The sequence below is a fragment of the Saccopteryx leptura genome, chromosome 6 (assembly GCF_036850995.1).
Source record: "Saccopteryx leptura isolate mSacLep1 chromosome 6, mSacLep1_pri_phased_curated, whole genome shotgun sequence".
Classification (NCBI taxonomy): domain Eukaryota; kingdom Metazoa; phylum Chordata; class Mammalia; order Chiroptera; family Emballonuridae; genus Saccopteryx; species Saccopteryx leptura.
The window spans coordinates 163,140,644-163,153,562 of NC_089508.1; the positions used below are offsets into that span (position 1 = coordinate 163,140,644).

At 42.4% G+C, this 12,919-nt stretch overlaps 1 protein-coding gene across 9 annotated transcripts in view; it reads left to right on the forward strand.

Annotated features, from left to right (window-relative positions):
- The window catches only part of LOC136376626 (protocadherin alpha-4), a 282,610-nt gene that overhangs the window by 102,258 nt on the left and 167,433 nt on the right, over nt 1-12,919 (forward strand). Inside the window, exon 1 of one of the 9 annotated variants that reach the window (XM_066342815.1) lies at nt 7,553-10,063. The exons of the other annotated variants lie outside the window; for them this stretch is intronic. Within the exon in view, the coding sequence (XP_066198912.1) occupies nt 7,673-10,063 (2,391 nt within the window). The 5' untranslated portion in view covers nt 7,553-7,672. Of the gene's footprint in view, nt 1-7,552; nt 10,064-12,919 lie in introns of those variants that run through there. 9 annotated transcript variants of the gene reach the window in all.

Genomic DNA, 12,919 nt, shown 5'->3' on the forward strand with positions numbered 1-12,919 from the left:
AGACCTCTGGCTCTGCCACTTTGTCCGGTAACACAGGCTGGTGCCCACTTCCGGGGCGCTTGGAGGAAACTCTCGCTCACTATCTGCGCGCGCAGACCAGGATATCCGGCCAGCAGTCTCACGCTCTGAGTGAAACCCCCAACCGCATGGGAAAGTTGCAGCATTGGAATTGGCTCTCGCTCCATCCCCGTGCGTGGCTTTTGCAAGGCACTGGGGTGGCCTGAGATTCCGCTTTGGCCCACACAAAGGCCCCTGACTTTGCCCCTCTGTGCGATAACATGGGCGCGCACTGCCGAGGCACTCGGAGGAATCTCTTGCTCACTATCTGCGCATGGAGACCAGGATAAGAGGCTGGCCGCGTTTCCCTCTGAGTGAATCCCCTACCAGCATGGAAAAGTTCCACTGTTGGAATTAGTTCTCGCTCCCTCCCATGCGCGGCTTTCCCAGGGCACTGGCGCTGCCCAGAGATTCCTCTTTCAGCCCACAGAAAGGCCTCTGACTCTGCCTCTCTGGGGCAACACGGGCACCCACTCCCAGGGCTTTGGAAGAAATCTCTCTCCCACTATCTGCGCGCTGACCAGGAGATCGGGTAAAATGGCTGCCCCGCCTGTCTTTCTTTGTTTGGGTTTGGCGCGAGTGTTAGCTTGTATTGCCCGGGTTGCCACAGGAACAGTTTTTCCTCAGCTTGGATCTCCGTGCCACAGCCTGGTTCGGCCGTTTGTGCCGCGGCCTGGATCTGTTCACCCCCTTTGCCCGCCTCAGTTTCTATATTCACGGATCCCAGAGAAACCCGCCCTGTTTAGGTTAGTGAGGAAGGCGGAGCATTTCTTACTCCCTAATTCCTTCGGGGTTTGGTTATATATTTAGCCAATTTTTCGCTCGATCATACCTTCGGGTGTATTGCGAAACATCTGGAGGCTCCAAGGATAGGTTTTTCTGTTTCTGGTTGAAGATCTTGTTGAGTTTTGGGGGAGATTTATTGGTATCGCTTCCTTCCCCGCCATTACTCTGACGTCATCCCCCCTTTATTTTCTAATAAAAGATTAGTTCTGCTAATTTCCTGTTGAACCCATTGCTGTTCTCTTCCAGATTAATTTATTGACTTCCTCTATTTTATTTGGAAGTTTTTTGGAGCATTGATTACTTATATATCTTCAATTCATGGTATCTCCCATGAGGCTGAGTAGAAATATTTTAGGGTAGAAAAATTTGTACTTATTTGTGCTTTGAGTTTGTTTTGTCATGTATGAGGAAGTGTGATACTGTTGCCTGTTTTTACCAAGCCATTTGATCTTCAAAATGACATTGCTTTAAATAATTTCAGCATAAAAAATCATGGAACTTCCACTTGGTACTAGTACTCGACAATGGTGCCGTTGGTTGCATTTTAGAATTTAACATTGTATACTTAAGATACATTTGATGCAAGCACTTATTTTTTTTCTACAAAGTTACAGTTGTGTGAATTTTATTTAGAAAGATCACAGAGAACTTTTATTTAGAGCTGTAATGTTGTGAATCAAATAAAATGGAAGGTTTTTTTTTTTCCCTTTGGCTCCAGTATACAAATTAGAGACCCTTTAATTGGATTGTGTGGAAAAGTAAATTATATGTGATAATTTACATATGAAGGAGAACCATATTATAGTAGATAAGGTGAAGTTAATAGAAATGCTGAGAAGGCATTAGTGGTCATTTTCTGCCTAAAATTTAGGATGATTTCCATGAAGATGAGCATTAGGAAATTTTCAGAAGCCTTGGGTGGATAGCTTAGCTAGCTATGGCATAATCCTGACAGCCATCATTTTGGGTTTGATCTCCAGTCACAGCACATACAAAAACTAACCAAAGAATGTATGGATGGGGGCAACAACAAATCAATGTCTCTCTCTCTCTTTCTTCCTCTCTAAAATCAGTAAATAAAAAATTAAAAAAAAATCTTCAGAAAGGAAAAGCCATGTCCTAGTTATTATACTGGAATTGTCTTTTTGTGTGTGGTGTGTGTGTGTGACAGAGATAGAGAGAGACAGAGAGAGGGACAGGCAGGAAGGAAGAGAGATGAGAAGCATCAATTCTTCATTGTGGCTCCTTAGTTGTTCATTGATTGCTTTCTCATATGTGCCTTGACGGGGGGGGGGGGGAGGCTACAGACAAACAAGTGACCCCTTGCTCGAGCCAGCGATCTTGGGCTCAAGCTGGTGAGCTTTGCTCAAACCAGATGAGCCTGCGCTCAAGCCTGCGATCTCAGGTTTCGAACTGGTTCCTCCACTTCCCAGTCCAACACTCTATCCACTGTGTTACTGCCTGGTCAGGCTGGAATTGTCTCTATCCTTAGTTATAGAACATACCAAGAGCAAACATTGATTGCTAACAATAATAAACCAACACGGTTTGAGCTATTTCTATTTGTTAGACATGGTGTGAATGTGAAGGGCTTAAAATAAATAATTTAATTCTTACAACAGCATGTAAATTTCATGTGACTATCCACATTTTAAAGATGATATTAGAGATGGTCAGATATCTGTCTTTTCCACTGCCATACAAGATAGAGATGATATTCAAATGATATGTTTTAGATTCTAGACTCATTCTTTTATTCCCTGTAGACTCTACAGGGAATAAAAGAGCTTTCTTCCATAAATCTTTTCTCTGATCAGACATAGTTTTGATTAGGAAAATCAGGAACAGCATATACAGGTGAATCCTCCTCTCTGTTTTGCTTAGAAAAAAAAGCCTTCATGATGAATTCTGTACAATGATGTAGGGATTAAGATTTTTTATGTTGTTAAATTACTTTTTTCCTCAAAAGAATTTGTGATGACTGTTATCATTTGTGTTAATGCCACATTGAGATAGGTACTTACATTATTCAATTGATAAATAATTAAGAGTTGTCTTATAAGAACTATGGATCAGTTTTTTGAAGTGATATGAATAAGAATCATTATATAAGAAAAATCAGAAGACTATAGTCTGCAGAACACTGAAACTAAATGACACATGAAAATGACCTGTTCTTTTAACACGGTGAATAAAGATACTGTTTTTGACAAATATTAGTGGTAATATAATTATTCCTGGGATCCAGAACATCAACAAAGGATCAAATAAGTATTTCTAAATTTGCATATTTTAATACGGTCTTAATGGTATATTTTGCCCATGAAAATCTTTAAATGTGTTTAGGTCTTTCAGGATTCAGTCTTCTTTAGTCTTGTTGTCTGAGAGATTTGTGTCATTTGAACAAATTAATCTGTGATCAAAAAGCTAGGTATAGTTGAATAAGCCATTACAGGACAGAGTGAACATCGAGTATACATACTATAATTTTGTTAATATAGTGTTGAACAGTACTTATAATCTATTGATTATGAAGAACCTCTTGATTTCCAATAATGACTATACAATTTATTTCTGGTCCTGGCTGATTGGCTCAGTGGTACAGCATCAGCCCTGGTGTGTGGAAGTCCTGGGTTTTATTCTTGGTTAGTAGAAGAAGCCATCTGCTTCTCCCTCCTCCCCCACCTATCTCTTTCTTCCTCTCTCACAGCCATGGTTCAAATGATTTGAGCAAAAGTTGGCCCCAGACCCTGAGGATGGCTCCATGGCCTCACCTCAGGTGCTAAAATAGCTCAGTTGCCAAGCAACGGAGCAGCTGCCCAGACAGGCAGAGCATCACCATTGCTGGGTGGACCCTGGTTAGGGCACATGCAGGAGTTTGTCTCTGCCTCCCTGCCTCTCACTTACTAATAATAATTTAAAAAAAGAGGTTTATTTCTCTGCTCTGGCTGGTGTCTCAGTGAATAGAGTGTTGGCCTGGAAAATGGACAGCTGGGATTCGATTCCTGGTCAGGGCACACAAGAGAAGTGACCATCTTCTTCTCTCCCTCTCCCTCTCCCATTTCTCTCTCTCATATACCACATCACTGGAAAGTAATTCTTAAATTAACACCTGGTTTTAATTTAGACATGTAACATTATTGCCCTTGGGTAAACTTTCTTATTTCCATATCTCTATCTACCTTTGAAGACTCCATATTACATGCCACATCTCTATTTCCATAATGAAGTGGTTGAAGGTCTGTTGCTTCCTTTTTCTCCAAAATAAATCTGTTAGGCTTCAAATATGTTAAACAGGCCCTGGCCGGTTGGCTCAGTGGTAGAGCATCGGCCTGGCGTGCGGGGGACCCGGGTTCGATTCCCGGCCAGGGCACATAGGAGAAGCGCCCATTTGCTTCTCCACCCCCGACCCCCTCCTTCCTCTCTGTCTCTCTCTTCCCTTCCCGCAGCCAAGGCTCCATTGGAGCAAAGATGGCCCGGGCGCTGGGGATGGCTCCTTGGCCTCTGCCCCAGGCGCTAGAGTGGCTCTGGTCGCGGCAGAGCGACGCCCCGGAGGGGCAGAGCATCGCCCCTTGGTGGGCAGAGCGTCGCCCCTGGTGGGCGTGCCGGGTGGATCCCGGTTGGGCGCATGCGGGAGTCTGTCTGACTGTCTCTCCCCGTTTCCAGCTTCAGGAAAAAAAAAATATGTTAAACATACTGTTATCTGGTATAATGTTATATTTTAATTAGAGGCCCATTTGACTGATTGTTTTACAGATGTATAACATAATTCAATGTCATAAAAGGTGGCAAGTCTGCTTTATTAGTTTTTAAAGAAAGAAATTTCATTTACTTTAATACGAATTTCAGCAGAATAATAGTATCAAGAAGAGGAGAAATTTGAAAAAAGGTGGGGCCCTGGCTGGTTGTCTCAGTGGTATAGTGTCGGCCTGGTGTGTTGATGTCCCAGGTTTGATTCCTGGCCAGGGCACACAGGAGAAGCACCCATCTGCTTCTCCACCCCTCCCACTGTAGCTTCTCTCTCTCTTCCTTCCCCTCCTACAGCCATGGCTTGATTGGACCATGTTGGCCCTGGGTGTTGAGGATGGCTCCATGGCCTTCACCTCAGGTGCTTAGAAGACCTCAGTTGTTGAGCAACAGAGCAATGACCCAGATGGGCAGAGCATTGCCCCCAAGTGGGCTTGCCAGGTGGATCCTGGTCAAGGTGCATGAGGGAGTCTGTCTCTGTCTACCCTCCTCACACTGAATAAAAAAAGAAAAAGAAAAAAAAGAAAAAGAAAAAAGTGGAACAAAATTCAAAATTGGAAATAGAATACCAGGTGGGGCAAGTAGGTACAGAGTTGTAATTACACAAAACAGAGTATCTTCTTGTATATTATTTATTAATTATTGTATTATTTTTCATACAAACAACTGTAAACCTATTTTTGCTCCACTGTGTATTTATACATATATATATTCAAGGAAAAGAAAAACATTAACAAATAAATATGCTAGTAATTTTTTCATATGTCACTGTAATATTTTTAGATTGGAGATGAATCATCAAAACTATACAACCAAATACTCAAGTAAGAAGAATACATTCTGAATCACTTTGACTCTCTACTTTGATTGTATCCTCTTCCCCCACCCTTAAGTCTCAAGGCCAGCGGTTCTCAACCTGTGAGTCATGACCCCGGCGGGGTTGCCTAATGCCATCGGAAAATACATAATGCATATCAGGTATTTACATTCCGAATCATAACTGTAGCAAAATTACAGTTATGAAGTAGCCACAAAAATTATTTTTTGGTTTGGGGTCACTGCAACATGAGGAACTGTATTGTGGGGTCATGGCATTAGAAAGGTTGAGAACCACTGCTCAAGGCGATATGAAAACACAAAGGACATGTAACCAAATTACAATTCCAGGCAATAAAAATTCACACCAACAATTTCTACTTTCCACTTAATTTTTTTTTTTTTCATTTTTCTGAAGCTGGAAACAGGGAGAGACAGTCAGACAGACTCCCGCATGCGCCTGACCGGGATCCACCCGGTACGCCCCACCATGGGGCGACGCTCTGCCCACCAGGGGGCGATGCTCTGCCCATCCTGGGCGTTGCCATGTTGCGACCAGAGCCACTCTAGCGCCTGAGGCAGAGGCCACAGAGCCATCCCTAGCACCCGGGCCATCTTTGCTCCAATGGAGCCTTGGCTGCGGGAGGGGAAGAGAGAGACAGAGAGGAAAGCGCGGCGGAGGGGTGGAGAAGCAAATGGGCGGTTCTCCTGTGTGCCCGGCCGGGAATCGAACCCGGGTCCTCCGCACGCTAGGCCGACGCTCTACCGCTGAGCCAACCAGCCAGGGCTCCACTTAATATTTTATGAAATTGAATTTTCACAAACATTAAAGTTATTTGCCATTTGGTTAAATTATTTGTTTATTTTAGTGCACCATTAGGCATATGAGGGAGATATAATAAGAAATTATTTTCCTTGTTTTGGGAAAACTTATGATCTTAAACCCCAAATTCTTTCAACATGAAGCAGGCCAGCCATTTCATGAATATGTCTTAACAAGATATACAAAAACCAATGTAGTTGACTTGGAAAAACCAATATAGTATAGACGTTTTCATGGCAATCTTTATTTATTTTATTGAATGATAAATTCATTCTACAGTTATAAAATCACTTTTGTCACCTGGCTGGGTAGCTCAGTTGGTAAGAGCATCATCCTGGTCAGGGCACATACAAGAATCAACCAAGAAGGCAGAAATGGGTGGATCAATGAGTCAACTCTTTCTTCCCCTCTCTCTAAAATTAATCAATAAAAACATGCTAAAAAATGAAAGATGACTTTTATTATATCATTGACACCATTGCATAAATTGTCCTTTAGATACCTCACATTATACTGTTAGCAATGCAACTTACATGAAAATATAAAATTTACATAAAATATAAATTTAATCTACAATGATAAACTTTTCCCTTGTGAATTCTATGTTTTAAGCTACCAAATTTGAAAATATATTTTTGTTTTTCTTATGTTCTCCAATGAATATACAGTGTTCACAAGATCATAAATATAAATAATAAAAAATCAGAACTAAAAAAATATGATTAGAAGGCAGGTGCACATAAATGGAATCACAATGTGCAGGACTTAAAGACTAAATAGATGTTACTAAAATTTTAATTTTGTCTTTGAGTTTCCTTGCAGCCAAAGTAACAAGGGAGACTAGAAGTAAAACAACTCAATTTTGATAATTTTATATGTGAAACAATATCTTTAGGAAGTGTTTAACCATAGTTTTTCATGAAGCTATTCTTAGAATTGATCTCTTTATATATTATATATGTAGATAAGTAAAACAATAATTTTATAATTTTAAATTAAAGTTAGGAACAAACATTTCAATTTTAAGTTAGTCAAGATTAAAACGCCATTGCCCCAATACCGTCAATTTTAATATGACTCAAAATCTGAATATTCCATAAGTAAGCACTTTGAAAACGATATCTTGGGGTTATTAAGGTAGCATGAAACAATGGGAATTATTTATTTTCTTTTTAAGTAAAATTCTGTGGAATTGAATATAGTGTACAGTACTCACAATTTCAGGCACAAGGTGTCGCTCTTTACTTGGTGGAAATAGTTCATTCAAGGTTTGGTCTGACCATCCAGGAACTCCCTATACAAAATGACTCCATCATGCCAGTCGCTAACGTTAACGGATCCTTTGAAACTTCTCAAAAATTCAGTAAGATTTTTAAGCTGAAACCAGAGTCTCCGGTACTGTAAGTGTAAAGAATCATATTTTGCAGGTCAATATTGTATGCGATGTTTGGGTTTCAAAAAAGGGGATTGGGCACTCAGCAACTGCTGTTGTCGCTCCTGCTCTTCGTACTCTGGGAGGCTGGGAGCGGCCAGGTCCACTACTCGGTCCCCGAGGAAGCCAAACACGGCACCTTTGTGGGACGCATCGCGCAGGACCTGGGGCTGGAGCTGGCGGAGCTGGTGCCGCGCCTGTTCCGGGTGGCGTCCAAAGAACGCGGGGACCTTCTGGAGGTAAATCTGCAGAATGGCATTTTGTTTGTGAATTCTCGGATCGACCGCGAGGAGCTGTGCGGGCAGACCGCGGAGTGCAGCATCCACCTGGAGGTGATCGTGGAGAGGCCGCTACAGGTTTTCCATGTGGAGGTGGAGGTGAAGGACATTAATGACAACCCGCCGGTGTTCTCTCTCAGAGAACAAAAGCTGCTGATACCTGAATCTAAGCAACCTGACTCTCATTTTCCTCTAGAGGGCGCTTCTGATGCGGATATAGGAGAGAATGCTCGATTGACTTACAAACTAAGTCAAAATGAGTATTTTTCTTTAGAATTGCCATCAAATACTAAGCAGACTAATAGACTGTCACTTGCATTAAAAAAATCTCTGGATAGAGAGAAAACTCCGGAAATTAGTTTGCTACTATCGGCTGCAGACGGGGGGAAACCGGAGCTAAGTGGCACGGTTCAGCTTTTCATCCACGTCTTGGATATTAACGACAATGATCCAGAGTTTGAAAAATCAGAATACAAGGTGAGATTAATGGAAAACGCAACCAAAGAAATGTTTGTGATAAAACTGAACGCTACAGATCGAGATGAAGGAGTCAATGGGGAGGTAACATACTCCGTTTTGTCGGTTAAGCCCAATGGAAAATCGTTATTTACAATAGATGAAAATAATGGAGAGGTGAGGGTCAATGGAACTTTAGATTATGAAAAAAATAAGTTTTATGAAATTGAAGTACAGGCCACAGATAAGGGGAATCCCCCTATGGCAGGTCATTGTACAGTCTGGGTAGAAATACTAGATGCCAATGATAATGTTCCTGAAGTCACCGTGACTTCCCTGTCTCTCCCAGTACGAGAGGACACTCAACCTAGTACCGTCATTGCGTTGATTAGTGTATCCGATCGCGACTCTGGTGCCAACGGACAGGTGATCTGTTCTCTAACGCCCAAAGTTCCCTTCAAGATAATGCCCACATTCAAGAACTATTATTCACTAGTGCTGGACAGCGCCTTGGACCGGGAGAGCATAGCGAGTTATGAGTTGGTGGTGACAGCACGGGACGGAGGCTCGCCTTCGCTGTCAGCCACCGCCAGTTTGTCCGTAGAGGTGGCTGATGTGAACGACAACGCGCCAACGTTCGCGCAGCCCGAGTACACAGTGTTCGTGAAGGAGAACAACCCACCCGGATGCCACATCTTCACGGTGTCAGCGTTGGATTTGGACGCGCAGGAGAACGCGCTGGTGTCCTACTCGCTGGTGGAGCGGCGGGTGGGCGAGCGTGCGCTGTCGAGCTACGTGTCGGTGCACGCGGACAGCGGCAAGGTGTACGCGCTGCAGCCTCTGGACCACGAGGAGCTGGAGCTGCTGCAGTTCCAGGTGAGCGCGCGCGACGCGGGCGTGCCGCCTCTGGGCAGCAACGTGACGCTGCAGGTGTTCGTATTAGATGAGAATGACAACGCTCCTGCGCTGCTGCCGCATGGTGCGGGCGGCGTGGGGGGCTCGGTGAGTGAGCCGGTGGTTCGGTCCCTAAGCGCGGGCCAGATGGTGGCGAAGGTGCGTGCGGTGGACGCGGACTCTGGCTACAACGCGTGGCTGTCTTATGAGCTGCAGCCGATGGCAGGTGGTGCCCGCAGCCCATTTCGCGTGGGGCTGTACACGGGTGAGATCAGCACGACGCGCGCCCTGGAGGAGGCAGACGAGCCGCGCCAACGCCTGCTGGTGCTGGTGAAGGACCATGGTGAGCCGGCGCTGACCGCCACTGCCACCGTGCTGCTGTCGCTGGTGGACAGCGGCCAGGCTCCAAAGGCCTCGTCGCGGATGTCGTCGGGGACCATGGGTCCAGAGGTGGCACTGGTGGACGTGAACGTGTATCTGATTATTGCCATCTGCGCGGTGTCCAGCCTGTTGGTGCTCACGTTGCTGCTGTACACGGCGCTGCGGTGCTCAGCGCCGCCCACCGAGAGCGCATGCGCGCCGGGGAAGCCCACGCTGGTGTGCTCCAGCGCGGTGGGGAGCTGGTCGTACTCGAAGGAGAGGCGGCAGAGGGTGTGCTCTGGGGAGGGCTCGCCCAAGACCGACCTCATGGCCTTCAGTCCTAGTCTTCCTCCGGGTCTGGATAAAGAAGATGGAGAAGAAAGGCAAGAGGCAGGATCAAATCATCTTGGGCCTGTGAGTTCTATAAATTTTCTCTATTTTGAAGTCTATATTAAATATTTTTAAATCCAGTTTATTTCATAGAAAATTTTAATGAATGACATTTATTTTGAGTATTCCTTAAAGAAGAACACTGATTTTTAGTGAATTGTATATGTGGTACAACTTAATTATATGAAAAATCTTTTTTTTTAAAGCCAATAAATGTCCTATTTCTTCTAATGTTTTATTAGGAAATGTTAGAAAATACAGATTGATTTTCTGGTTATCACGTTATTAGAAATATTTCTAATTATCATTGATCTCTTCAGGTCACTTAATTTTATTTCTAATCCTCAATAATGTAGATAATTACTATGGGTTCTTGTTCTCTTTGTTGTTTAATAACCTTTTGCCTTGATATTTTCATATTATTATCTCATTTTTCTCACGTCAGGCTTGTATCAAAGACAGAACACTCTATCAGGATTGAAAAAATTTACCTTCCTTTCTTTGTGGTGTTAAACATTCATTATACATTTACTGTATAATAGACAATCTTTAGTTTTGCCTCTACTGATAAGATAAAACGTGCTATAACATTATTTGCAGTAAAAAATGCAGTCTTGCATTCTAGTATGCTGCTTTCATTGAAATAATATAACTTAAAGTTTTATTCATTTTTTAATTTTGTTACATGAGTGGGTGGAGATATCTGTTACATACTCAATAGAATTTCAGATTTATGCTTCCAAAGTAAACTAAACAAATAAAAGTTATTTATATTAATCAAGTCATTCAAACTTGCTAAAATCATGAGTATAGATTTATAATATCTGCAAAACATGGTAGTTGGCATTTTCCAAAGGTTTAGAAAGGAAAAGTTAATAATGTGAAGTCTATTGACAATGATCAGTTTTATCTATCACACCTTTTAAATTTCTTATCATTATTTTTGACAGAGACAGAGAGTCAGAGAGAGGGACAGACAGACAGGAAGGGAGAGAGATGAGAAGCATCAATTCTTCATTGCAGCACCTTAGTTGTTCATTGATTGTGTTCTCTTATGTGCCTTGACCTGGAGACCACAGCATAGCAAGTGACCCCTTGCTCAAGCCAATGACCTTGGGCTCAAGCCAGCAACCTTTAGGCTCCAGCCAGTGACCATGGGGTCATATCTATGATCCCATGCTCAAGCCAGTGACCATGGGCTCAAGCCAGATGAGCCCACACTCAAGTCAAGCTCGAACTTTCGAACCTGAGTCTTCTGCATCCCAGTCCGATGCTCTATTCACTGCGCCACACCTGGTCAGACTAAATTCCCTATCTATTAATGCTTGTGAAATTATCTTTCCATTTGGTATAATCACATCTGAAGGTTCTAGCAAAGATCATTTACTTCTAAGTCGTTTTTCTAATTCAGTGATTCTTAACTACATGTAGGGTGGTGGAATCACTGATCTTTTTGAGAATTCAACAAAAGCTATATGTAGCCATTTCCCCCTTAAAATTACACAACATACCATTTGGCATAATAATTAAGGACTCCATGAGAAAACCCATTCTTGGACTTTTGGTCATGAATCTTTGTACCTCAATACTGATTGGCCAAAACCATTATTTCTTCTCCTCCTCCTCCTTCTTTTATGTGAAAAGAGGGGAGATAGAGAGACAGACTCCTGTATGCACCCTGGCAACACCCTTCTGGGGCCAATGCTTTAATCCAGTGGTCCCCAACCTTTTTTGGGCCACGGACCGGTTTAATGTCAGAAAATATTTTCACGGACCGGCCTTTAGGGTGGGACAGATAAATGTATCACGTGACTGAGACAAGCGTCAAGAGTGAGTCTTAGACAGATGTAACAGAGGGAATCTGGTCATTTTTAAAAAATAAACATCGTTCAGACTTAAATATAAATAAAACGGAAATAATGTAAGTTATTTATTCTTTCTCTGCAGACCGTGGGGTTGGGAACCACTACTTTAATCAACCCATCTATATCTTCAGTGCCTGAGGCTGATGCTTGGATGAACTGAGTTATCCTCAGCACCTGGGGCCATGCTCAGAACAATGGAGTCACTGGCTGTGATAGAGGAAGAGAGAGAAGGGAGATAGGGAGGGGAAAAGAAGCAGACGGTTGCTTCTCTTGTCCCTGACTGGAGATTGAACCTGGGATATCCACATGCTAGGCCCATGCTCTATCCACTGGGCCATGCTGCCAGGGCCACATTCTTTATTTAAAGTAGGCAGATTAAAATACCAAATATTTCAGACTTAAAGTGATTAAGCCATCATATTTTTTAAATGGAACTGTAAATATAATAAATGTTTATGTTAGATAGAACATACAATATTAACTATATGCAAATGAAGTCCTTGGAATGACTCAAGGTCCTTTAAATTTAATAAAGATATTGGAATTTTAAAAAATTTACTTATTGATTTTAGAGGGAGAGGAAAAGAGAGAGAGAGAGAGACAGAGAGACAGATAGACAGAAACATTAATCTGTTCCTATATGTGCCTTGCTGGTGGGTGGAATCTACAACTTTTGCATATCTGGAAGATGCTCTAACCACTAAGCTATCCACCCAGGGCATAATATTGGAATATTTTAAATAGCTCAACAATTTTCAAATCATATTTACAATGTGTAAGTAATCAATGCTCATTTATTATAATTTCAAACTATGTAAAGTAATTTCTGCAAATTTAGTGTTTTTATACTTATCCTATTTCAGGATTATATTCTTAGTCATACAAGTATAATTTCAGTTTATTTTCTAGTTCAATTGTTTAGGTAGAAAACTAAATTTAGGTGTTCCTGTCTGTTTAATATCACTGGGGAACAAAATTTTTGTTGCATCCACAAAAACACTTGTCCTTACCTAAT